Source organism: Anser anser, assembly GCF_964211835.1.
Source record: "Anser anser genome assembly, chromosome: 4".
Classification (NCBI taxonomy): domain Eukaryota; kingdom Metazoa; phylum Chordata; class Aves; order Anseriformes; family Anatidae; genus Anser; species Anser anser.
This window is the reverse complement of record NC_139724.1, coordinates 37927526-37951893: the sequence shown is the minus strand read 5'-3', so window position 1 is coordinate 37951893 and position 24368 is coordinate 37927526. Positions and strand designations below refer to the sequence as shown.

At 45.4% G+C, this 24368-nt stretch overlaps 1 protein-coding gene across 8 annotated transcripts in view; it reads right to left on the bottom strand.

The window, feature by feature from the left end:
• Positions 1-24368, bottom strand: part of MAML3 (mastermind like transcriptional coactivator 3) — a 273831-nt gene that overhangs the window by 169299 nt on the left and 80164 nt on the right. The window contains exon 2 of one of the 8 annotated variants that reach the window (XM_083834888.1): positions 2787-20406. The exons of 5 other annotated variants lie outside the window; for them this stretch is intronic. In XM_083834888.1, the coding sequence (XP_083691014.1) occupies positions 2787-2858 (72 nt within the window). In that variant the 5' untranslated portion in view covers positions 2859-20406. Of the gene's footprint in view, positions 1-2786; positions 23719-24368 lie in introns of those variants that run through there. 2 more of the 8 variants (XM_083834887.1, XM_083834886.1) reach the window with 2 other exon arrangements.

Below are 24368 nucleotides of genomic sequence, written 5' to 3'. Positions count from 1 at the left end.
AGCATCCTTGTTAGGATACAGTCCAAACATGTACTTAAATGCCTACTTAAATGCTGTCGTTAATACAGATGGTCTAAATACTTTTCTGAATGAAACCCTTTAACTGTAAGCTTTTCAGGACAGAAAGCATGCTTTAGTTTTGGCTTAGGCAGAATTGAAAAACCAGATAAAAGAATGCTCTTCACGGCTGCATTCGCGGCTTGCTGACAGCGCACACAAAAAGGAAACATCCTCTTGCTTCCTCTAAACTTTGTGCTTTGGATGTTAAGGAAGGAGCACGCACCAGAAAACACTTAAAAATCTCATCAGACAGACCCCTGAGCACATGCACAGAGAAAATCCATGGAGCTGCCACTTCTGGAGCAGAGCTACAATCATTCAACATCAGCGTCTTCACTTGGAGAACAGGAAAAGTACCGCTCAATCCAGTCAGAAAGACATCAGTATGATTTCTGGCTTTCCCAGTGCTTTGGGAGAGAGTTCTCTATATGCCTATACTAAAATTACCAGGGCTGTTTTTTTTCCTGAGTCTCCCAGTGCTGTTCATGGCCTGCTGTGGGTGGACCACCTCTTCCTGACAACAGCAACTTGTACCACCAGCCTGTGAGCTGCAGTCCTACAGAAGGCAAAGGGCTCACCATGAAGCGACTACAGATGAGACAGGAGGACTGTATGGACCCTGCAGCATGCTGCCCTTAAAGGGGAGGGTGCTCAAGTCAGCAGTTCTTGAGTTAGGAATTGCAGTCTCACTCCCCTTCCTTTCAATCACTTAATTAAATGGGTTGTAAAACAAGAACAAACAGCACAAAGCACCCCCCAACTGCTGCTTCCATGGCAGAAAGCGGAGCCCACATTTTGATTAGGCTGCCTCCCTCCCGGCTCTGAAGTGAGCCAACTGAAATTCATGAACGCCGCAAGGACGCGAAGGATATGTGTGCATTGTACAGGCTGAAGCACAGGCAGGACTCTGATCGCGGTGGCATGTTTTGTGTCATTTTAATGATGCACGGCCCTGCTAGCTTCCCCCCCTCTAAAGCTTTATGTAGGAGGCATAATTATGTAATAAAATTCCTGTTTCTGCAGCATTCTCCCTGTACCAACACAGAAACGCAGGCTTTATTATTCTTCCCAGCTGGTAGGCACTGAATTACTGGTGTTTTAACCCTCTTTGCACTAAACCCTCAGTTTGATTTCTGACTCCCAACAGCAGGAGAAACAGCCACTGATCATTTCTGTTCTCTCTGCTTGCGAGCTTGATTCCTGGCCTTTGAGATCATTTTTATCAGCTCATAAAACACCTGCTTGCTAAGGATCCAATCTGTTTCCTGGGGAAACTTTTAGTCACTGTGGTTGAGCTGTTTCCAGGGCTGGTCTACCACAGCCTCAGGACAGAACTACTCGACCCGCTCCTCCGCGTTGCCGGCACCGAGAAGGACAGCACGCATCCTGCAGAAGGGCAAAGGCACACCCGCTGGGGACGTTATGCTGCTCTGCATGTTACGAGGCCTCCTCAAAGGTGAGGCCCTGGGCTTGTGGTTGATACCAAAAGGGCAACTTCCTCTGACATCTCAGTCTCATTCCTTGAAAGAGCATGGGCCACGTGCTCGCACGACACTCCTCCTCGCTGCGAGAAGCCTGGTTGTGAAGTGGGCTCTGCTTTTCACTACCTGCTTGCTGGTCTCAGGGGTGTAGTAGCTTTGAGAAAGGTGATAACTGGTCCGAAATCTCACCAAAATATGATCTAGTGGTCAATCTTATTGTCTTTTCAAGAAAACAGACCGCCCTCTGTATTGTAGAGTAGGCATTCATGCACAGACAGGGTGGCCATCACCCAGAAGGAGAAGGCCTGTTACAGTCCCCGAGTTCTGTCCTTACAGCCAAAACGTTAAAAACACTTGATAATGAAGGTTTCCAAGCCAGACGCTGCCAAGCTTATGTCTGAACAGGCAAGCGCTCACAGTTAATTACCAAGTGACCCCTCGCGTGCTACTGGAAGCCCCAGGGATGGTTTGGCAGGGGATTCCCAGGTCCCTGGGCACGTGCGCGAGATCACATCTTCACATCTCCCTCTAGCGCCTAGCTCCAGAGAGCAAGGCAGCCCTGGGATGGCCTGCCGCAGGTGGTGACGCTGCCCTGGAGACCCCATCCTCACGGGCCCGCGAAAGCAAGCTGCCAGCTGAGCGGCACCGCATCGGGCCCTGTCCCGCCATCCCTCCTCCCTGATAAGGTGCTTGTCACAGAGAAAGCAGGCATGCCCAGGAGCAGAACCTGCTTTCCGCAGGCTTCGGAGCAGAGCGCTGCCCCAGCGCTGCCCACAGCTCTGACTCACAGCAGCCATCTCGCTGGGGAACGTGGCTGTCTCCGCTTAACAGCACCTGTTCATCAGCCCTGCCTGACCTTCACTCGCAATCTCCCTCAGCAAGTATTTCCTGCTACCTGCGTGTGGCTGGCTTGGAACACCCAGCAGCCGAATTCTAGGACACAGATGCCTCCCCAGCAGCTTATTCCCATGGAGCTGCGAACATGATACATAATCTCCCCAATAATCTGTGCCGAGTAAGGCCTGCTGAGTCACTACTTCTCTGTACGCATACATTTTCAGAAGCCGTCATGAACAGAGGGTAAGCAGTTGCACGGGAACACACACCAAAAGAATAACCTTTGCACGGAGGAAGGAGGGGAGATTTTTCGTTATATTAATGTCCCAAAACAACAAGAAGTTAAGGACAAGACCACCTTGCACCAGTCCTGGCCCACAACACACTGACTGACCCGGTCAGCCTTACCTTCTCCACCAACTCTCCTCCAGAGCGCTCACAAGGAAGACAACCTTGTTGGTTAGGGCTGTCATGGGCCATTTATGCTGCCAGTTAACAGGGCTGTCATCTGCTTAACCTGGATCAGGTGCTGTAAATGCACTTCCATCAGCAACCCCAGTCAGCAAAGTTCTCCACAGCATGAAACTCCAAAGAAATTCTGCATTTGGGAATGAAGTTATAGAGACTGAGTTGCACAATCTTCAGCTTGCCTCTTCTTCCATTCCTACAACCATTTGTTTTTGTTGTGTAAAGTGTTTAATTTGAGCAGGAGAGAAAGGAAAGGAAATGCTTTTTTTTTTAAATAAAGTTTGGAAGACAAATTCTGCCCTTTCTCATTCTACAGCTTCTCCTATAAACACACTCTAGGTTTACACACTTAAATAAAAGGGTGGGGTTTTTTGTTGTTTTTGTTTCTTCTTCTCCCTGAGCTGTATCAGAAGAGAGAGAGCAAGACCGGGGAACAGGCAAGAGAAGAAAAGATGATCTGACCTTTCCCCATGCACAGCTTGGGGAGGCGGGGGAAGCTCAAGAAGGTTTTTCCTCCTGTGAAGCTTCAGGCAGCCACAGGAATGTATCTCTAGGAAAAGGCTGGCTGGGTGAACTGGCCAGAACAAGTTCAGAGCAGCGTTGCAGCTTGCTCAGATGCTCTTACAGAGGGGGAGAGGGAGAGAGAGTTTCAGCTAGAGGCGAGCAGCTGCTGCAGCGGGACCACTTGCGCCCTCAGTGACAGCAAGGCACAGGGCAAATTTTGGTGGAGTGAGCAGCAGAAAGGGGGGCAGCTATGGGAGCAGAATCACTGGCTGTTGTGCCTCTAGCTGCTGCGTCCAGAAGCGATGCACTGGTGCCACGCTCGTTGCCAAGGTTTGGCTGCGGTCATGAAGGAGGGTAGGGCTGGGATCAGGCTGAGACACGAAGCTCTGTCCCTCCATAAGCAGGGCTGGGATGGCAACGTTTCCACTTTCTAATGATAACTCTTAAGAGCTTTGTATAACAGGAAGATCCGTGTGTGGGTGTATTTATGTTGAAATTAATTTAAGTTTAATCACATACAGCAAATAGTCAGTTTTCTGTCTACTTTAACACAGTCTGTTTCCTACAACGAAAGAACCTGCCTGAACTTGAACATTAATTCAGATTAAGGTAGGACGTGAAACTAAAGCACAACTGTGGATCCTGAAGAACAGCAGTTGTGGGTAGCCCTCCACTGTGGAACAAGAATATCCTGATCCAGCTCGATTTAGCTTCACTAATCTGGATGATAGTTCAAGTCACACTACTGAGAAGTTTCCCCAAACCATCAGTTCCTTGCACGGCTAACCTCTTATTAGCAGATGTAATTTCCATTATGTTCAGTTACTGACAAAGGAATATGTATTTTTTTGCTTTTGAAGCGGTAAAGAAAAATGAGATTTTACTACTCTAATATTTTACTTCAGAAGTCTACGTTTACTTTGTTGGTTTTCATTTTTTCCGTGGTGTGGGCTATTTTTTGGCTGGAGAACTGCCCACACTTGCGAGTGCAGTTGAACCTGCTAGGAGGACGCCGCTTGCACCGGGTTTGGTCAGGGCTGGGACGGCAGCACACGGGCAGACGCTGACATCCCGGCTCTGCTCTGGCTCGCCTAACCTCAGCGCTGGCGGGCCAGCCCGGAGCGCACAGACGTACTGCCAGGCAGCAGCAGCATGGCACGCAGCTCCTCTTGCAACACTGCCATTACCTGGCTAACCTGCATGGAGGCAAGTCGTAAAAGCTCTCGTGCTTGGAGAAACGACACCAGCAGAGCCCAGCAGATCGGCTTTTCCTCTGCCACGCTGCAGTAGCTCCAGAGCACCTCTGTGCATGCCCCTGAGGACAAGGACACGTGATAAATCTGTACTCATTCTACAGATCGCATTGACCATACGACCCGATGCACCAAGAACCTAACTGACACACCCAAGCCTTTAAAAGCCAGTAGAGAGATGCCAAATCTTAGGGAAGACAGAAGTTATCTGAACTTCTCACCATCAGTTCCATGCACATTCCACACAGAAATCCCAAACCAACCCACCAAATTATTTCTATTATTTCTTCCCTATTCGGAAAGCAAATTTAGCAATCCAAATTTTTCCTTTCAATTTACAAGTGTTAAAGATCTGATTAAATAGTATACAACTGTAGTTGTAACCAATGTTTAGCTTTTTCATTAAACAAGAGTATAATCAAAATTTTTATACTGTAAGTATATTTATGTGCAAATACATTTCCTCTGCAATGGCTAACTTGCAAGGAAGAAGGGAACGTGTGTAATTAACACAAATATAATCAGCATAAAATGATGGGAAGGGAATACAAATAAAAATACTTCAGAAAGGCTGCTGGTGTGCTATTTCAGATATTTTTCCATGCTTCCCTTCTCAATTAGACTGTGATTTTTCTCTCAGTAAGTACAGAAAGCCTGGGCCAAATTCATCCTCGGCATGATTCTGCTAGGATTCTATCAGGGTGAATTTAGCCTAGTGCTTCAAAATCACGCTTCATTTACTTCCCAGGTAAATCTGAATATGAATTATAAAGCTGAAGAATGAGATACAGCAGAGCTAAGTAACTTGGAAAACAATGCTCCTCGGCGTTCTAGCTTTAATCAGGCAAAACTCTGACATGAGCTGTACCTAATTAGAGGTAGGCTTTTCTTCCCCTTTGAAGAGCCATGAGCCATGTTCACTTGTTTCTTTTTTCTATTTCACACTTGCTATTCATACAATTAACATGTATAAGCACCATAATAGAAATACATTAGAGATGGGGAAAAAAACACTTTTTTTTCAGAATGTCTTTTTGTTTCGAGAACTGCCAGTTTCACGGTGGTAACACAGTCAGCTTCTACCATTACTGCAGACTCACTGCACAGAAAGAGCCAGCTATAACATAGTGACACTGTGGTTACCGAACGCTAAATGGCAGGCAAGTTTGGGCAAAGTTCAGTCTCCAGAACAGCTTTTAATACTTAATATTACTTTTTTTTTTTTTTAATTTAATTCACAAGATTTCACATCAACGCTGTCCTCTTGAGGGCCGTGGTTGTTTGTCAGCTTGTTTGTCTTCTGGCTTAACAATTTCTACATCGACCACTTAAGTAGCTGGAGCCTACTTTGTTACTAGAATAGCAAAAAAAATAATCAAAAGGCTTTAAGCATTAGGACTGAATTTTTAGGACTGACTTTTCTTCCCAGTTGTGTGAGGAGATCCTAGTGAGAGGCATGTGTTAAAACAAACAAAACCAACTTACACCCCCCCCCCCAAAAAAAAACATAAAAATATAATAAAAAAACCACCCACAACTCATTAAAACATTTACAGACTGAAAAAGAACTGTTCCGACCTGAAGGGTGCACGACCCCGCTCTGAGGCCACATTTTGGTGCTTGGACCAAGGCAGACTGAGCCACTGCGGGACAGGGATTGAGTCAACCCTGCTTCTGCCACACAGCCTGACGCACCAAATCCACGCAGACCGGATTACATCACTGCCCTAGTAAGCAGAGCCTGTATTTGCCAATTCACCTGAACAGAAGCCTAAAATACGGGAACTATATTCTGCAGTCCCAGGGACGCATGGTGTGTGCCCTTCTCCACCTCGACAAACTGGGCATAGCATCATCAAAGCTCCTTGGGAATGGGGCTGAAGTTGTTTAAACTCCTGCTATCAGATTTATGCTTCCCACGCTAGCCCTCACCTAATTTATTGCCAGGTGCCTTTCTCCAAAACGGCAAGTTTTGCTTTGAAGGCCCACTCCGACAAATCGAGGGGCAGTAAAATTAAAGCAGAAGCCATGGCAACAAAGGGATAAGCTGAAGTGACTGCTCCCAGAGGGAAAAAAACATAGCCTGAGAGCCGCTGGCCAATGGGATTTGCTGCGCAAGTGTAAGGAGCAGGCTGGGGAGCTGCAGCAGATAAAGAATTCCTGCTGTGTTTCCCCCAACGTGTCTCCTTTATATTCAAGAGTGTTCACTAAAACAGTTTCTGAATGCATTAGCTTTTCACATCTGGAGGCATGGGTTCAGTCGCGCGTTGTTAGCCTCTAAGTCCCCATTTCTTGCCTAACGAAGAGAGCAGATCCACAGACAGGCAGGTACCCAGAGGCAGCCCACTGTAAGAGGCAGGGAAAGCCACACGGCTGAAGTGCCAAGCAGAGAGGCTCTTACTATGGGCTTTCAGCACCTCTCGTGTTCTCTTATGAGCCACACGCAAGCTTTAGAAATCCTCAAGTTTTTGGAATACATCTCGAGTGTGACAGTTTACAACCATAGAGAGTGGTTCCCCCAAAAAGGGTGGAAAGCTGAGCAAAGTGTTTTAGGGAGTTTAAGAAAATACTCTTAAAAGCAGTGGAAGAAAAGCTCCTGAGATGGCCTAACGTTAGACAAAAAGGCAGGGATGCAGAGAGCAGGCAAGGGAGAAGCTGGAAGCGGTGGAAACAAACTCGCACGCAGAAAAAAAAAAATACTTTTCTTGCCACATTTTTCAGCAAGCCATCTCTGAGCCTTTCAGAGAAGGTTTGAAGACAACAGAAAAGGCTGCTTACTGTGCAACTTCACAGCTGTGGAAAAATGGGCAATTGCGGGTACAGACCAAAACTAGGAGTGGGCTCAGGCAGGGGTTAAAACAGGTTAATAGGCGTTAATAGACAGCAAATCCATCTATGGGTTTTTTGTTTTGTTTTTATTTAAGTAAAAAGGAAGAAAAAAACCCAGCAACCTTGACCACTGACTATCAGAAACCGGAAGGTTTTACGATGGGATGTAAAGAGGATCACTCCCTGTCCCCTTTTGGCAGATACTCATCTGCTCAAGACTGCTACTGAAATCACAAGGCTGGACTAAAAACAACTTCAGCCTGAAGCAACATGGCACAAAATAACTCCAGAAGACACTGTTTTTAACCTGTTGTGTCCCCCCAGGAAGGCCAAGGGACCTGCCTCACTGGAGCTGTTTTCAGAACAAGGCTATTTTCCGAGCCCAGATCAGATCCAGACATAACCACTGCTGACTTTTTCATGCAAAGGTGACAGTTCCACCACTGAGCTGCCTCCTGAAAAGACTTTCACACAACTGTACCACAAATACCTGCACATATTGCCCAATATTTATAATGTGTCTGGTTTTACTTTATCTTTGGGCACCGCTGTCAAAGTCCTTACACTTGGGTGGGAGTTCCCCCAGGCTGAGGGTTCAGCAGGACTCACTCAGTTCTTTGGCAACTCTTGGAAGGTTTCTCAGCTCTTCTATACAGGACTGACTGACAAAAGCAATGCTGTATCCCTTTGAAGTGCTGGTAGCCCCTCTTGCAGATGATTAGTGCTGTTGTCATTCAGTACAGTAGCACAGCCCCCAAGGTGCTCTGCTCTTTTCCCAGGATGTCAAACAAGCCTTTTCCCCTGGTATAAATTTGCACTTCTTGTTTCCCATCTGAAATAGCATTTAAACTTGCAATATGACTGCAAGACTCGCCTCACCTCATGATCACCAGCTTTCCCTGACAGCCTCTTTGGAGAAACTTTACCAAAACCATTCTAGGAGTCTCAGTTACAGTGGCTCTAACACTTCTTTCATTATTCACTATTTTAATTTTTCCAAAGAATTCTAATACATTAGCCAAAGTTTACAGTTACTTAAAGCTACAGTGGCTTGTGCCTCGGGTACTTTTTAATGGCAGCTGTAATGACTTTCTCAACAATTTTCTTAGGTACTTAAATGAGGGTCATGAGTTTATAATTCTCTGGACCACCCTTATCATCTTTCCCACCTCCATAAGAACATTGGCAATCTTCCAGATTCTTCTCATCATAGCTGTAGTGGTAAATTAAATCGCATTTATTTATGGCTTGCTTCCCCCCCCCGCCCCGGGAGGTAATCCAACTAATGCTAAAGAAATTAACTACCAACTTCATACATTAATACAGTCCAAATATTAAAGATACTAATAATCTCTACATTTACATATACGTATTGCCCAATCTCGAAAAGGAGGCCATTAAAAAGAAACTCCATTTTGAAGACAGGGAAAAAGAAGCATAGGCCAGGGCATAAAGGGGCAAAACTACCAGCAGAGTTCAGTTTTCCGTATTTTTATTATTGCCTGCTAAATCGTGTGATTCAAGAAGATCTTACGGTATATCCACTCGTGCCAACTCTTTACCTGTACCAAAAGTAATGTTAAGCTCAAGAGGTATCCTCTGTGTGGAAGACCAGTGTAAAAAAATATTTTACATTCTAATTTGCTCTTCTTGATTGTCCCTTGAGCCTCCTGAGCTATTCAGGCTCATCAGCTCTCCAGTGGATTTCCTAATATAATTCTGGAAGAAATTGCTCTCTTCTTGGAGAGAAAAAAAAAAAAAGATAAATTGTCCTTAACTTCTTTTCATCCATCTTGGTCTCTAGCTTTCCTTCAAAACCATGTACTTCACTGTACTAGCACGACTTGTGCTGAGTTTACTCCCCCCTCTGCAAATGATTTCTCTAGGCTGAATATTTGTCCCTTATCATTTAAGCATTTTTTATTATTATTTTCTCTACTTGTCCCTTCTCTTCACTTTAAAGATGTGTCATCATTCTGCACGAGGCTTTTCTTCATACAAATATCTAATCACATTTAGTAATACCAAACCGATGGATGCAGAGATGTCCTGCAACCACGGAGTTAACAATTAGGTGCTTAATTTTATTTATTTATTTTCCCCGGGACAGATCCTCAGAATGGGATGAAGCAGAGCTGTTCAGCGTAGCCAAACACTAAGAGAGAAGCTGGTCTTCCTTGTATTAATAGTCAAAGGATTACTCCATCTTAACTTCTTGTTTCAAGCTCTTTTCAATTAGTTTCTGCAGTTTTCTATTCTGTTAGAGGCAACTTGATACACTGTCATTTGTTTCTTGAAAAAAATCTTCTTGATGCTAGGCATCACATTAAGGTTAATAACATTTATATAAAAGATGCTATGTACACTGAAGGATCCCAAAGAGCTTTGGAAACTATACACAGTTTCACTCACTGAAGTGAATCAGCCATGAACAGGAGGAGCATATGGAAACACGGTGCACAATAGAATGGGAGTCACACACTGACAGCATGGAGAGAATTTACTTGAACAAAATGCAATTATTGCACCTGGAATTGGGCTGGACATCATTGTCAACATCCTTTTTCTAGAAAAAGCACCATGGGCTAGCTACTACTTCAGCCATCCGTGCAGAAGAAGCGTAGCGAACAGGCCAGGTAGGACAGGATAGCTCAGGGTCTTGACCAGTTATCCTAATGGAAGTCATCTCTACATGCACATCGTGCCACTCGGCTGTATAAACAATGCTGAAGTTGCTTCAAGCTACAGATCAACCCAAGATCAGCAGCATGCAAGAGCAATTTTATTCCACCCTGTACCTTTCTTAAAAACAGAAGCTCTGTATAAACTATCCTTTTCCTCTGTTCTTCATAGTGAAGTTAACACTACGACACTTGGACATGGACGCAACGCGTTTAAGCCATAGGTACCCAAGTGTTAAGCTTTGTAACAGTGTCATGTTTTTCAGTAAAATTGTCACTCTCCCCCTACAATTAGTCATATTAGCAGTCTCCCACCAAACAGTGACCTGCCCAACCTAGCAATTAAAAGATGAGACAAGACGGGACAGTGTAACCACATCCCTTTCTGAAGATAGCTCCTGGAAGACATAAAACAAGCCATAGAAATGGGCCAGCCATGCTAACTTCTGGAATGAAATCCCGCATTAAAACTCAAGACAGCCTTTCCTTTGAATACCTCAGAAAACAAAAACAACCCCAATCCAAAAGGTCACTGCTTGGAGTCCTCACAGATTCCTTACCCACCCCTACAAGCTATGTCCTGGGTCATTTACAACCTGTTTATGTTAGGAGGCGGATGGAGCCATTATTACCCTTCTGGCTGGTTTTGCTCGCTCTTTACACTCCTCTTGAGATGCTGTACTTGCTGTCACCACTTTGATCCAGAGACTGACAGCACACTACTTACTGCTGCAGCTTTATTGTCTGTCCTGGAACTTTTATCCCTGCCATTTCTCTGCTTTATGGCCCTTCACGCTGAAACTCTCCTGCAAGGGAGCTCCTGGAATCTTTTATGCAACGCATCACTTTTCCACGTGTAAATCCAACCTGCGTTTTCTATAGAGTTTGTTATGAGCCAGTATTACAGCACTGACTGCTCACACTGCCTGTGTCTCAGACACGCCAGCTCAGCCTACCCTGCAATAGCATCAGTCTCTTGCTCATGGACTCTCTTCTTTACACTCAGTCTTCGAAACCTAGTCAAAAAAGTTTTGGTTGTCACTTATGACCACAGAGAACCAAGCATTTTCACTTGTTCTTACTGCAAGTCAGGATGGAAACACACCAAGGAAACCCAGTCAGTCTTCCACACTATACCTCGTGTTAGGCAACACTATAGAAATCTACTGAATCTCGAGCAACAAAAATAATTGACAAACCAAAGATAAATTGTAATACACAAGAAAATAAAAGATATACATGTTTAGTCTGAGTGGTCTATCAATGTAACTTATCACTGCCACAATTTCTTTTCAGATATTCGGAAAATATGTCATTCCCTGTACATTTCACAAAGACCAGTGTATTTTTAATTTGAAAGCATCAGGATCTACAGCTTATCAGGAATACTAAAACCTATTTCTAACTTGCAGCTAATACTACATCTACCTTGTATTATTTCTCTCCTAACAGCTCCTATATTTAAGAGGAGGAAAAAAAAAGCAGCTAGTCAATCTTAGGAGAAGACATGACAAATGACACACATTTCAATAGGATTTAACAATAAACAGCCACCTCAACAAAGAGGAGCCTTCCCCCACCTCCCCACTAAGGCAGAATCAGACAAGAAGCTAAGTGAGACATGTTAACAGAGAAGCACTCCAATTAACGTGCTACAGCTCCTTTAAAGCGGAGACCAAAGGGGGCTGCTGCTCAGGACGCTGGAGGATGCCTGCAGTAATTGTCCCTTAGGCACTTCGCTCCCGCCACCCGGTCTCTCTATCTGTCACCAATTACTGCTGCCATTTGTGTCGCCCCGTGTGCCATCGGCAGCCCGGGCAGAGGTGGCGGCCCCTGAGCCCACCGCTGCTGGGGGAAGGCCTAGGCCACACTGGGGGCCCAGGATGCCTGGCAGCACCAGCACGGTGTGCTTGAGGGTGGCTCTGGTGGACCGGTGGCTGCCACCGTGCCCACACCAGGCTGAGGACAAGACCCCACGCTGCACCAGGCCACTGAGGAAGCCTTCTGAAGGAGTTTCAACACGCAGGATGCGAGCCGAGCACAAACAAAGCGAGCCTTGCTCGCACTGGGCCTCTCCTATGTTTTGCGGAATTTCTACTCAAGATTCACTCGCACTGCAAGGCCACACAACAGGCAGGATACGGACATTTCAGTGCCAATATCCTTTGGTACCTGTGCTCTTGCAGTGCCTATGGGCACCAGCCATGCTTTATGTCCCTGTGATACCAGGCACTGCACAGAAGAGGAGCAGAAGCAGCCCAGATCACATCCCTTGGTATAACAAGTATAGGTAAGGTATAACAGTGACAGCAGAGGCATACTTGTAATGGTCCAACGGCACTCCCCACCAAGGAGAGCACCAAGTTGGCTTTGCCACTATGAGAAAGATCCCAGAGGATGACAACAAAAGGCCCTTTCCTGGAAATGCAACAAGCGAGGAGCAGAGCCTGCAGCATGGGCCCAGTAGACACAGGACACAACCTTGAAGATGACAAGGACACGGCTGGGAAGGACCTTAGCTAGAAAAGCAATTATTCTGTGCCGGATGCAAACAGCACAGGGAGCACCCGGTGAAGGTATTCAAACATGAATCGCGTGTTCAAAGAAACAGAATGAAAAACCCAAACGTATCTATTCCTGCTGCTGCATTCTGCATGAGAAGAGACAACGGCAGGAAAGAAAGTATGTCACAGAAATTTAGAAGTGACATTATGAGAGACTCAGCAATAGCTTTTTGAGATGTCCAGACACTGGGTGTGTTTCTTCAGGACGTGATAATACATCAGCTCAGTTGTCTTGAAGGGAAACTACAGGCTGTGCCTAAGCCAGTGCCATGGAAGATGCCAGAATTAAAGGCCAAAATTTTAACTTGGAAGAAAAGGATGTGGATCTATCACAAACAAGCAGACATGCAAGTCATGCTCTAGGGACAGTGGCTGAGTTTTGTTTTCCTGCACTCGTTATTGCCCTGACACAAAGTGCAGAGAGAGATAAAGGATAGCTCCACGGGAAGCTCAAGTGGAATGAAGAGGTTTTGCTAAACCACAGATTCAAAAAAATGCAGTCACAGAGGGAGAAAGAACAAGGAGTAGACGAGTCACGGGAGACAAAAGAAGCCCTGCTGGGAAATGAAAAGCACACGTTGGCATGCTGGAGGTATTTGCTTGGTCAAGGAGGAAAGAGGATGGAACAACGGGTCTAGGGTGCAACCGGTGAGGCTGGAAATCCAGAGGGCAACAGCTGACTGCACACTCAGCGGAGGAGATGAAAGCACAGCACTTCCACCTTCCACACCCGTTGCTTTGCTTCCCAGACTGCGCAGCTTAAGCTAGTATCACAGTTCATCAGTACTTAATGGATCCCCTTCCCGAAAGGTTTAACCCTGCCTATTTGCAAAGCATCACAACTGCAATTTGCCACCAGGTTTTAGAGGAGCCTCAGCACTTCAAACAGCCCGTGCTCTTATTAGTATTTGAGCTCAGGGATCAGTCTTCCGAGCTGACAGGGAAGTCAGCGCTGCCTCCATCTGTCAGCCCGCTCTGTGACATCTCATCACCGCATGAGACACAGCAGCTACCCCTGAGGAGAGGGAAGAACCACCCTAGCTAGATCCAATTCAACATGGCCTCTGTAACTGAAATAGGATTTCTTCAGATTTCTGCAGACAGAAAGAATCTGATGTACAGAACCATCGGTTTTATTTGCTGACAAGATGCATTTCCATGGGTTTTCCCATGAGTGAGAGAGAATAATTCTGTGGGCAACTCAGACTGTCCACCCACTGCCCAAATGGAGTGGGATACAAATAGCCAGCAAGTGCAGAACAAATGCTACCTCGTACATGAGACTGTGTTAAGGCAAGGTTGTTTGTCACCGATGAGCTGCAATCAGGGCTATGAACTCTCCACAGTGGAGCTGAGGAGCGTTCTACTCAATGCTAACTTAAGGAAATCAGAAATAAAAACAGACCAAAACAAAAATACACCGTGTGTCTTTTCTTCTTAACTAGACACCAGAAAAGCAATGGAAGACAGATTTGCTGGCACCTAGGTTGCTGCTCCCAATTAGGAAAAGCACACGCATGTAAGGCTTGCATAGACACACAGCTCACTTTCCACTACCATCAGGACCTCTCTCCTTGGAGAAAAAGGAAAGGATACTTAAATAAATAAGCCAAAGCAGCTTCTACACTCTAAGCAGCCAGAGCATAACTATACTTCTGTGTTGGCCTTCAGTTAAGCAATTTGCCCTTTGTTTCTTTTTAAGCGTTTTTAAATGCCTTTTTTTTTTTTTGTCAGACTGTATTATTTGAAACCCTCTGTATTAATAAGCTGATCAGTTACTGGCTCCCTATCTGCTAAATTGAGCCAGCAAACTGCTCTTTTTTCCTTTTGGCTTGGAGACAACAGAAACTTTTATGGGGAATAAGTTCTCTCCCCTCCCCCGGCACTAACTCCCAACACAATGGTGATTTGGAACCTTCCATTTATCACCAGGAACAAAAATGTTAAGCCAGACGGCAAATCAGGCTTTGAAACAGGGTCCCTGGAACAAACCCTCCCACCACCGCGGCCCGCACAACTCCTGACTCAGGCGTTCTTTTTCGGAGCGCCACCGCCACGCAGAGCACGCTCCTCCACGTTGGCTTGGCTGACCTCGTGGTCTTCTGCAATTCTATGTTATTAAAGTATAGCTTGTTCTGCTGCAAAATGTAACACAGCCTTTTGTTTCTTCATCTACCAGTCTGGTTCTGCCCAAGTCTAAATCTGCACTTGAGACGTACGCATTTTCTCTGCTCTTTGAAAAGCGGAACTGTGGTCTGATCCAGGCAGCAAAGCTCTTAGGTGCAGGAGAAGTCCCACAGAGGGAATTTCTTCAGACAGGCTAAATGACAGCTGGGGAAGAAATGCCTGCTGGAATCACCTGGGATGAATTCGCTGACTGCCACTGCTTCTCAAAGTGGCACAGCAAGACAATTTGGACAGGAGCTGAAGACCAAGGCTGGCTCCAGGTGACTCCATCCATATGCTTTGCTCCAGGCTTACCCTATTAACCCTGCCTCTAGCTACTGGCCCAGCCAACTCTCAGATAGCTGAAAGTTTTCGGCTGTGGAGTGCTCAGCACCCATCAGCGGAGCACCTGAATTCATGTACATTTGTGGCAGCCTCCATCGCATCTTCTGGAGCTTTGACTAAAGCCTGTTGCTGCTGCTCTCCCTTGCCGGCATCCCTGACATACAACCAGAGGGATGTACGTGCTCCCGTCCTAGCCAGAGACGACTGCTCCCTTAACAACACACAGTATCTGCCCGTCACGTACCAACAGACACGGAACACCCTCCACTTGTAGTTTTCTGGAAGGACGTTAGGTCTTCTCTAAGCCGGCCTAATTAATTGTTTTAGTATCTAGCACCACCATCTTCACATACACAATCCCCCTTTATACTGCATTCTCAGAGAATTATGCTATCTGAACAGCAGACAGCATGAACAATAGACAAAACAATTGCTTCACTGGTTAGGTTATGAGGGCTGTGCTGGGTACTCCCAACTGAGATAGACTGTGGCCTTGGCTGAGTGGCACTAATTATTGGAATGCTAAACTAGAAAAAGCAAGACAAACTGCGCTGAAATCCTGGACCACGGAATACACAACAAATACAGCCAGTTTCCTTTCTGCCTGCCCCATGTCCCTGAACAAATACGAGTCAGACAGCATGAAACTCCCAGCTCTGGGGTGAATAATGAATATAGTCTTCTAGAAGTCCAAAATAAGAAAAACATAGGCAGAATAGAAACAAAAAAATACAGGTTTTGTTTGTTTATTTTTGTTCAATTCACACAGGACAAAACACTGTTCTTTTGGGACTATAATTTAGTGTTGCATCAGAGGCAGAGCCCTTTCTCATGCATGCACATATCATCTGAAACAGCTGAGAATGCATACATTTCAGTTTCCCTCCCACCGGTCAGTTAATTTAATTAACAGTAATCAGTAATTGTTCCAGCAGGCAGAAGTAACCTGCCTATAACTTACATCTTGACAGCAATCAGATTTCCAGAGGCAGACAGCACTCACCTATCTTGGAACCTAATTGAAGCTCGGGTACCTGGCACCTACTGGGCTATATTTCAGTTTCAGACTTGGCCTCTTTTCCAAGAGAGCCCTCCCCCACATTAGTCTCTTATTTTGTGGGTTACCAGCTTCTTTTGCTTCAAGTTCCACACCACCATTTTCTGCTCTTCTACATCTGCTCTTCATTTCCCACTTACCGTCTACTGTTGAAACCTTAAGCTACGCTACAATGAAGATAAGCTGCAGGATATAACTAACACAGATTGATTATATATGATTGATGTAGGACTCTAGCTTGAGAAAAGTGCTCTCTTTACCCAAGCTATCTGGACTAAAGTCGCAGGCATAATTGTCTGTTACAAACACTTAGACTAAACGTGCAATGACGATCTAGCTGTCCAGTGCTATTACTCTATACACTTCAATGGACTGGAATAATATTTTGCAATGTAGCACTGACAAGAACTAGGCCACCCTCAGAGGAGTCAGCAACTGAGAATACAGGTAATGGTGACCTCCGCTGCAATGAAGACAGTCTGAATATTGGTCTCTAATTAAAGCTTCTTTCACCTGTTACTCCAGTTCTGCAGAAAGAGGATTAGGTGAAGGTGGAAGATGTTGATGCTTAGGGAGCACACTCAGGCTGTGAAGGCAAAAGGGGCACCAAACAGAAGCCTCTGCTACATGCTTCAACTCCCTCACTGCCAATGTGTTCCACTCAAGCAGTGCTTATTACACGTAGCAGATAAAGCATCTCTTAAGTCCCAATAGTTCACGCATACTGACAAACGAAGAAGAGATGCCTTAACAACTCCGATTCCCAAAAGCAAAGAAGCACTAAACTGTACAGTGTAAACTCTATTAAAAGAAAATTAAGGATGTAAAGTCAAACCTTGGCTCAATGCAATTTTTCACCTTCACATACAAATTGCTTGCTGTATCTGTGATGCTGTAAATGCACCAAGTACACCTCTTTAAAGATTCTCATTTTTGTTGTCCCAAAACATATAATTCAGAGACAATGCTCCTGTTTTTCATCATCTACTGTCTCAAAGAAACTCAGGAAAATTATTTTTTCCTAGCAGATAAAAGTCTGTAAGTATTTCCAAATCTACCATATATGGTACATCAACCATTGTGGAAGAACAATTCCAGCACTGTTATTCTGCTTTAAAATACTTCATTCATTTTCAGATCTGGTGCCTAGAAGTCAGACTCCAGAAGTTCCCAGAAGTGCACTTGGATGCTTAAACAAAAAAAGTATTTGCCTGGAGAAGCGTCCGTCCCACCTTTGGCAACGGAGAGGCAACAAAGTTCAGCATTCTTTTCTCTTGCCTTGCCAAGCAGTCTGGCTCCGCAACAACCATCACAAATGCTCTCCAAAGTGGCACTGTGTTTTTGTTTGGTTGGTTTGACTGTATCGCAGATCACATTCACTCTTCTCCAGCTCTCCTCCGTCTAGGAAGCTACTTCTCTTCATATCGAAGACTATTTCATAGCCTCTCTCTTCCTCCCGTCTCCCATTCAGCCTCTGACCTCTGATCTGCCCATGGCAGACATCAACCCCTCTCCACTTGCTATACCGTCAAACAAATCTCTTCAAGCCCTTTCACACGCTCTCCTTCGTGCCTGTCAGAGTCTCCCCGCAAACTTTCATAATTTTCCTTCCAGTTCCTGCAGCGTTGAGACGGCCCTGAAAGCTACGCTGCCAACGCACCGAGACCACTGCTGTAATGTTGTTCCATGTCCTGTCGCCGCCACTTCGCTCTCCGCCTGCTATCCATCTGTTGTCTCTTTTCATACCTGCAACAACTGTCTTTTTGTACTGCTCCTGTAACACAAGAGTCCAGGGCTTTGGCCCTCTTAGTGCTCTAACAATACAAGAAAGTCAAGAGCAGCAGCAACAGGGAAACTGCAGAAAGGTTTAATAGGTTTGAACAGCTTCAGCATTAGCTTGTGGGAGCATATATGAGCCCTGTTATCTGTGTGGGCCTTCATCTAAAGATAGCTGCACAAGAGCTTCAGAACTCATCACCATCGCCTCCTGTACCACCTGGGCAGAGGCCTTTTTACCTTTCTTCCGTTACTGCTAGAAGGAACAGGAAAACTCTGCTGCTGGATTTCTTCCGCCTGCTCCCTGAGGCCAGGTTTGTTTTCTTCTTCAGCATATTTATTATTTCCTGGACTGTGCAAGGCTTATTCCCAAACAGACATGAATGAAGAGCTGCTGACCCCAGCAGATGATAACCCAAAGGCATGCGGAGGACCCCTCGAGCTGGTGAGACGACTGCCCGCTGAAGCCCAAGCCTCACTTTGCACACCTGAAGAGAGCAGAAACTCTCAGAGACGCAGACCGGTGTCAGCCCCGGCAATGGACTCTGTGACTGCTGCATCTTCATTGCAATTTTTACCTTTGCTAGCTATATTGAAGCCAGAATAAATCACGCTAGCCTGTACTGCAATGACAGCTTCTTGTTAACATGTGAATAGCTCTGGCTTTCCTCTGGCTGGCCCTACGCCCGCACTGACCAGCAGGAGCACGCACTTGGAAGCGCACGCGCCGATCCCCTTTGTCTCGTGGCACGGCCGCGCTCAGGCTGACAGCGTGTCCACGTTGGCATCGCTGGCAGAACAAAGGAGACAAAGGCTGACACAGGAGAGGGAGACCTGGCTGGGCTTCTGAAGACGCAGAGTGGAAAAAAATAAAACTCAAACTTCGGGAAAGGATGCAACTGGACCAGGAGTACTTTTGAAAGAAGGCTGCCCACCTGGCATCCATGAAATTGAGGGCTCACCATTCCTAAAAAGCAGTCTTTCCTCACTGTTTTGTGCAAGAGAGCATGGCTCTGGTTTGTGGAGGCAGACCAGGGGCTCCTTTCCCATGTCAGTGCAGCCTGAGCAACCGACGTGCGCATTGCGTTGCCTTATCTCTTGCAAACAAGCTAAACTAGGCTGAGCTAAGTGCGCAGGGAAGTGCACTAACCAGGAGGGGATTTAAGGCTCCTGGCACCAGGCACAGTCACTTGGTTTAAGTGGCACATGTCTTAGCACTACGGCTCATGCTAAGCAGCTGCGAGCAGACAGGAAGGCACACTGCATATGACCCTGCGTTAAACGCAGGGTATCACATCTGCTCCAATACAGCCATATACTAAATTATCTCAGAGGCTAAAAATGCACATTAGGGAACTAAATATCCCATCTTGTCCTCCTCACCCCACCCCCAGGTGCCCAGAACGGCCTTTGTAAAGCCTCACCCTCAGACACACCTGACGTGCCCTTATTTCCAGCACTATCTAACACACAGGGAGCATTTCCAGGCAGACAAAAGGCTGCGTCTTCACTCCAAGTCGTGCACAAACGGAGGAGACGCAGAGAGCAGACTGATGTGCCACTTCGGTCTCTGTCTGCACAACATCAGAGCCGAAACTTACTTCTATCCACCCCATTAAAACAGGTATCACGCCGCATTCATCCGGGCGCTACTACAGCGAGAGACATCTTCATCAGCTGAACTAAAACTGCACCAATGACTCCTGCAAATGCCATTGTTCTTCGGCACATGATTTCATTACATAAAGCCTGCCCACTGAGCAGCGTGTTTGGGGGTGGCAGGAAGGAGGGGGAGGGAGGCTTTAAGCAGAGCGGGGAGGGGAAGAAACCCTCCGAGATCCAAAATAAATGATTCTTGATTCCCAGGGAGGCAGGAAACGCAGCTCACACCCAAACACAGACACTCCTCCATGGCAGACAAGCATCCTGATGACTGCTGGCTTTGTTGTTGCCACAGGAAGCTCCCCCACCCCGCTCTGCAGCAGGGACTGCGAGCGGCAGCCACCCATGCTCTCTCCTTGCCGGCTTCCCTCGCCCAGCCAGCGGCTGCCGGACGCGCTGCACCGCAGCTGACGCAGGAAACATCTCAGGGATGCTTAGCGAGTCGAAAGGTGCTGCAAGTACCTTTTTTTTTAATCCACGGCACTGACAGTGAACAAAGTATTGCACAGAATATTTCCTGTGGGTTAACACAGCAAGCAGGATAGCACGAGACTTACGATGCTCCACCGCACAGGTCCTGGTTTCTTTTTACTAATAACGTAAAAAACAACGTGTACTGTTGTAAGCGCGACAACCACAGCGCTGCTACAGCTTGTTTGTGCTGGGGTTGATGGTAGAGTGGTTTCCTATTAATTATTTACATCCAGCATTGTATCCCAAAACCTGAGGATGGAATAATAGTATTTTTATTTAGTTACTTTGACCTAGAGTATGATTAAATTGTTTTCGAGAACTAGGACTCTGATTTTTCAGAAAAACTGCGATGTGAAAACACTGCTGACTTTCAGAACAGAAAGCAACCCTATCCAATGCCTTTTACAAGGCATGTTCTCTACCAAGCAGTAGCTGCAGCCACTATTCTGAGCGGAAAAGATGACAGAAAACCAGGGGGAATCTGTCATTCCGCAATGAACAGCGAACTTGATCAGGATCCCTATCAGACTGAAATCTGTAATCTGTATTGTCCATTTCCCTCCTCCTCTCTGCATGAGCACAGATGGTCAAAACCTTACAGCTAACCCTGAGCAATGGATAATGAGGTAATAACTCTGCCCAGCCTACAGCCTCCGTGGTTACTTCCAAATTAACATCCAAACTGCATTATCAGATTCACAATGCCAGAAACAAGACTCTAGTTCAGCAGCCAGACCATCTTGTTTGTCAGGAAATGGTTATAGCAGCTACATTTCTGCACTTATTTTTGTTCTTTAAAGTTGTGTGCAGCTACTGTAAACATACACATCAAACTATCTCTATGTTCCAGCTTCAAGAGAAAAAGAACAACAAAAACCACTGAAAAAAACCAAAAACAACCCCCTCCTACCCAGACTTTTCCTGAATACTAATGCTAAAACTATTACAAATGCTAATTTGGTACCAACAACCTATGATTAAAAAAACAATGAAGCACCTCAAGCACATGAATTAAGGCATCATCTTAAAACACGCTCTTTTCTTCTCAAGCTAGAAAACCCTCGTATATACATCTGGGGCTTTTTTGCTCTCGATGATCTCAAAACTATATTAAAGATGCAGGTCTTTATACAGGATAATCTAATGCATTTGGGGCATGAATGAAAGTTAAAGACACCGGGATACTTTTGAAGAGAACCACAGATGAAGCCAAAATCTCAGTTAAAATGCTCTCTATCAGCAAACCTATGCTGAAGGCAATCTCATGGATTACTGGGATGCCTATTGAGTTACTCAAGTACCATTACCTAATATTCGGCACTTGATAAAGTACATCACTGCTTTAAATATGCTTTCGGTCCTTAAAGTACTTAAGCAGTGGCAAGGATGTACCTCCACAATGCTTCTGAAGCAAAGATCTTAACGTTTATTAACACTAATTCATCTTTACAGTCCTCGTTTCATCTCAGTTTTAAAGTGCAGGAAACCAAAGCTCAAAGAGCTTCATGTTCTCCATGTTGCACTGCTCATCCGTGGCAAAGCTGGGAACAGAAACCTTAGTGCTCAAGTCCTTTTCACGTGCCTGAGCCATCGAGAGTGTTCCCTCAATTCTGTATTTAAAAAACAAACACAACACCACTCCTCTTGCAAATATAGTAGCCAAGATTATAGAGAAGGAAGAACATGTTGCTTGCCCAGAGCCATGCGTTGAACTGAAGGACCTCCTTTTAACACCCCATCCTTCACTTTAATCTAAAACACTGAAACCTTAGAACAGAGGCACAGACCTAACCTTGGTCAAGTAACATGCATGGTGAAAAAATCAGTTACCAAAAAGGGAAAGAACCCAGGAGGTCCTCCACTTTCCTTTATACAATGTGTCTTTGCCAAACCTTGTTTTCCTTTTTTGCAGATTCATTATAAGTATTAAAAAAAAAAAAAAAAACAAGCCAGGAAGTTTTAAAATACTTTATTCTTTAAAACCTGAAAATTATAGCCACATCAGATTGATCATGCTTTCCAACTGATAAAACCAAGATATTTACAATGGTTGGCTGATGTTTTCTGATTCACAATTCCACACCTCAGCAATGCCAATCTCACTGCTGACCACTAGGCTTACCCTAAAACCTGTTCATCTCAATTATGATGTTTTTGTGCTTTTCTGTTCATGATATTGCGAAAGGTGATGCGATTCCAAGGCTGGTGATAGAAAAAAAACCCACAACGCTTAGCCACGTGCATAATCAGAAGCATTCCTCCAAATGCTTGCCTTACTTTTCAACTTTCCTTTTTCAAGCAGTTTTAAACTTCAGTACTTCCAGTTTCGAGAGGTTTGGGTTCTTTTTCCTCAAAAATGCTTCCTGCTGCATTGGAGATCGTGAGGCATACCTTTTCGGGGCAGGACGAGTAGAAGAGTGGGGCTTGTCAAGCGTTTGCTACCTCAGAGAAGAAGCTGCTTTCCTCCTCGCTGCGTTAGACTGCTGAACAGCAGCTGTTATCAGAGTAAATGACACGTAGCATATAATGTTGGAAACCAAATTCTATTCTGTGTGCTCTCTGAAGCACTGCTGATTTTTCCATGTACATTTTAGCCAAAAGAGAGAAGACGACACAAGTTTATGCTTCGGATAGACCACCAGTAGCATACCTGAAGTAATACATAGCAGATTGCATCAAACAACAGAGGCAGGCAAATCTTCCACAGGATCTCCCGTAACTAGACAAAGTAGCATTTCTACCTCAGATCAGAATAAACTAGCAAGACCAAAATCACCTCAGAGGCACCCAACTAAGTTCCCATGGACCCAGTATTACAGTAAATAAGTACTTCACACTTGATTAGAGCACGAGTTTAACTCTTTTTTTTAGACCACCATTTTCATTATTCTCTTTGCAAAGACTTTGTCTCCATTAGAGAATGGAGGCAGGTCAATACCTAGAACAAGGCAGAGACACTTAGCAAAATTACACGGATTAACTAATTGTAATGTCAGGAACTACTACAGATCTCGGCACTTGGAGAGGCGCTATCAGCTGGAAAGGGAAAGGGGTGAGAGTCACAAGCTATCTGCAACTTCACGGAACAAGACTACAAACCCATTAGACAGATAACTGCTCCGAGAAAGAAATTACTTCACTGCAAATCTAATAGACAATTTCTGTAAGACAACTCGAGTTTAAGGCGCTGTTTCTCAGTTTAAGTTTTCATATCCCTTTAATCTCTCTCCACCTGGGCAGCCTTCCGCCAGCAGTTGCGCCGCATTTCCCTCCGTTACCGCTCGGGTCCTGGCGTCTCATCCAGCTGTCAGCTGGAAGCATTTGCCTTTCTGCCCATTTCTTTTCCATCTAAGCCTAACGCTACCATCATCTCGACTTTGAGAAAGAGGCAGGGACATAACGAAGACGTATATTTGTATATACTTTCCCCTTTCAAATTGTTTTTGCTCATGAGAAGGCATAAACGCTCCAAAGAACCGTCCCCGAGCCATCTCCAGCGCTCACAAAAAGCTGCTTTTCAAGCTGCCTAGCTCCCTTCCACCTGATCCTATAAACACTGCCGGCAATTCCCCCCCCCCCCCCCCCCCCGCCCCGTGCCGCCAACATATTTTCACTTAGCACCAGTTTGATGTATAAGATCTGACAGCCAGGCAGTTATAGGCCACCTGCATCACTGTCGCCATGACAACAGTGAAAGACAATCCATGATCCCATGCCCTGGTCACACGTTTCAATACGGCTTATCTGTCCAAAGCCACTGAGTCTAATGGAAGAGAGTAATTACAATCTTCCACTCATTGTCAAAATTCTCGCCGTATAACGCTTTTCAAAATTATTTCATTCCTCTCACACGGCTGCTTCGCAAAAATAATAATAATAAAAACTAAACCACACCCAAACCATAACGAAAGAAGCCTTAAGTGGGTTTGGGAGGGAGCGAGGGGTGGAGGGAGAGGAGGAGAGAAGAGAGAGGCTGTGACTGATACAAAAATGTAGCAGTGTGAGCACACTGTCTCTCTGCAGTGTTAAGGACTAATCAGGAGGAGAGGAATGAACCAACCACCGAGAGGGATAAATGAAAACCTCTCTTCTATTCGTAGAGCATCACTTAAGATCCTCTCGGCTTTGCACCGAAGGTGAAGAGAAGATATCAGGTGCCCTCTTTTTCCCCTCCCCTTCCTGGGAAACTTCTTCCTATCAAAACGAACAAG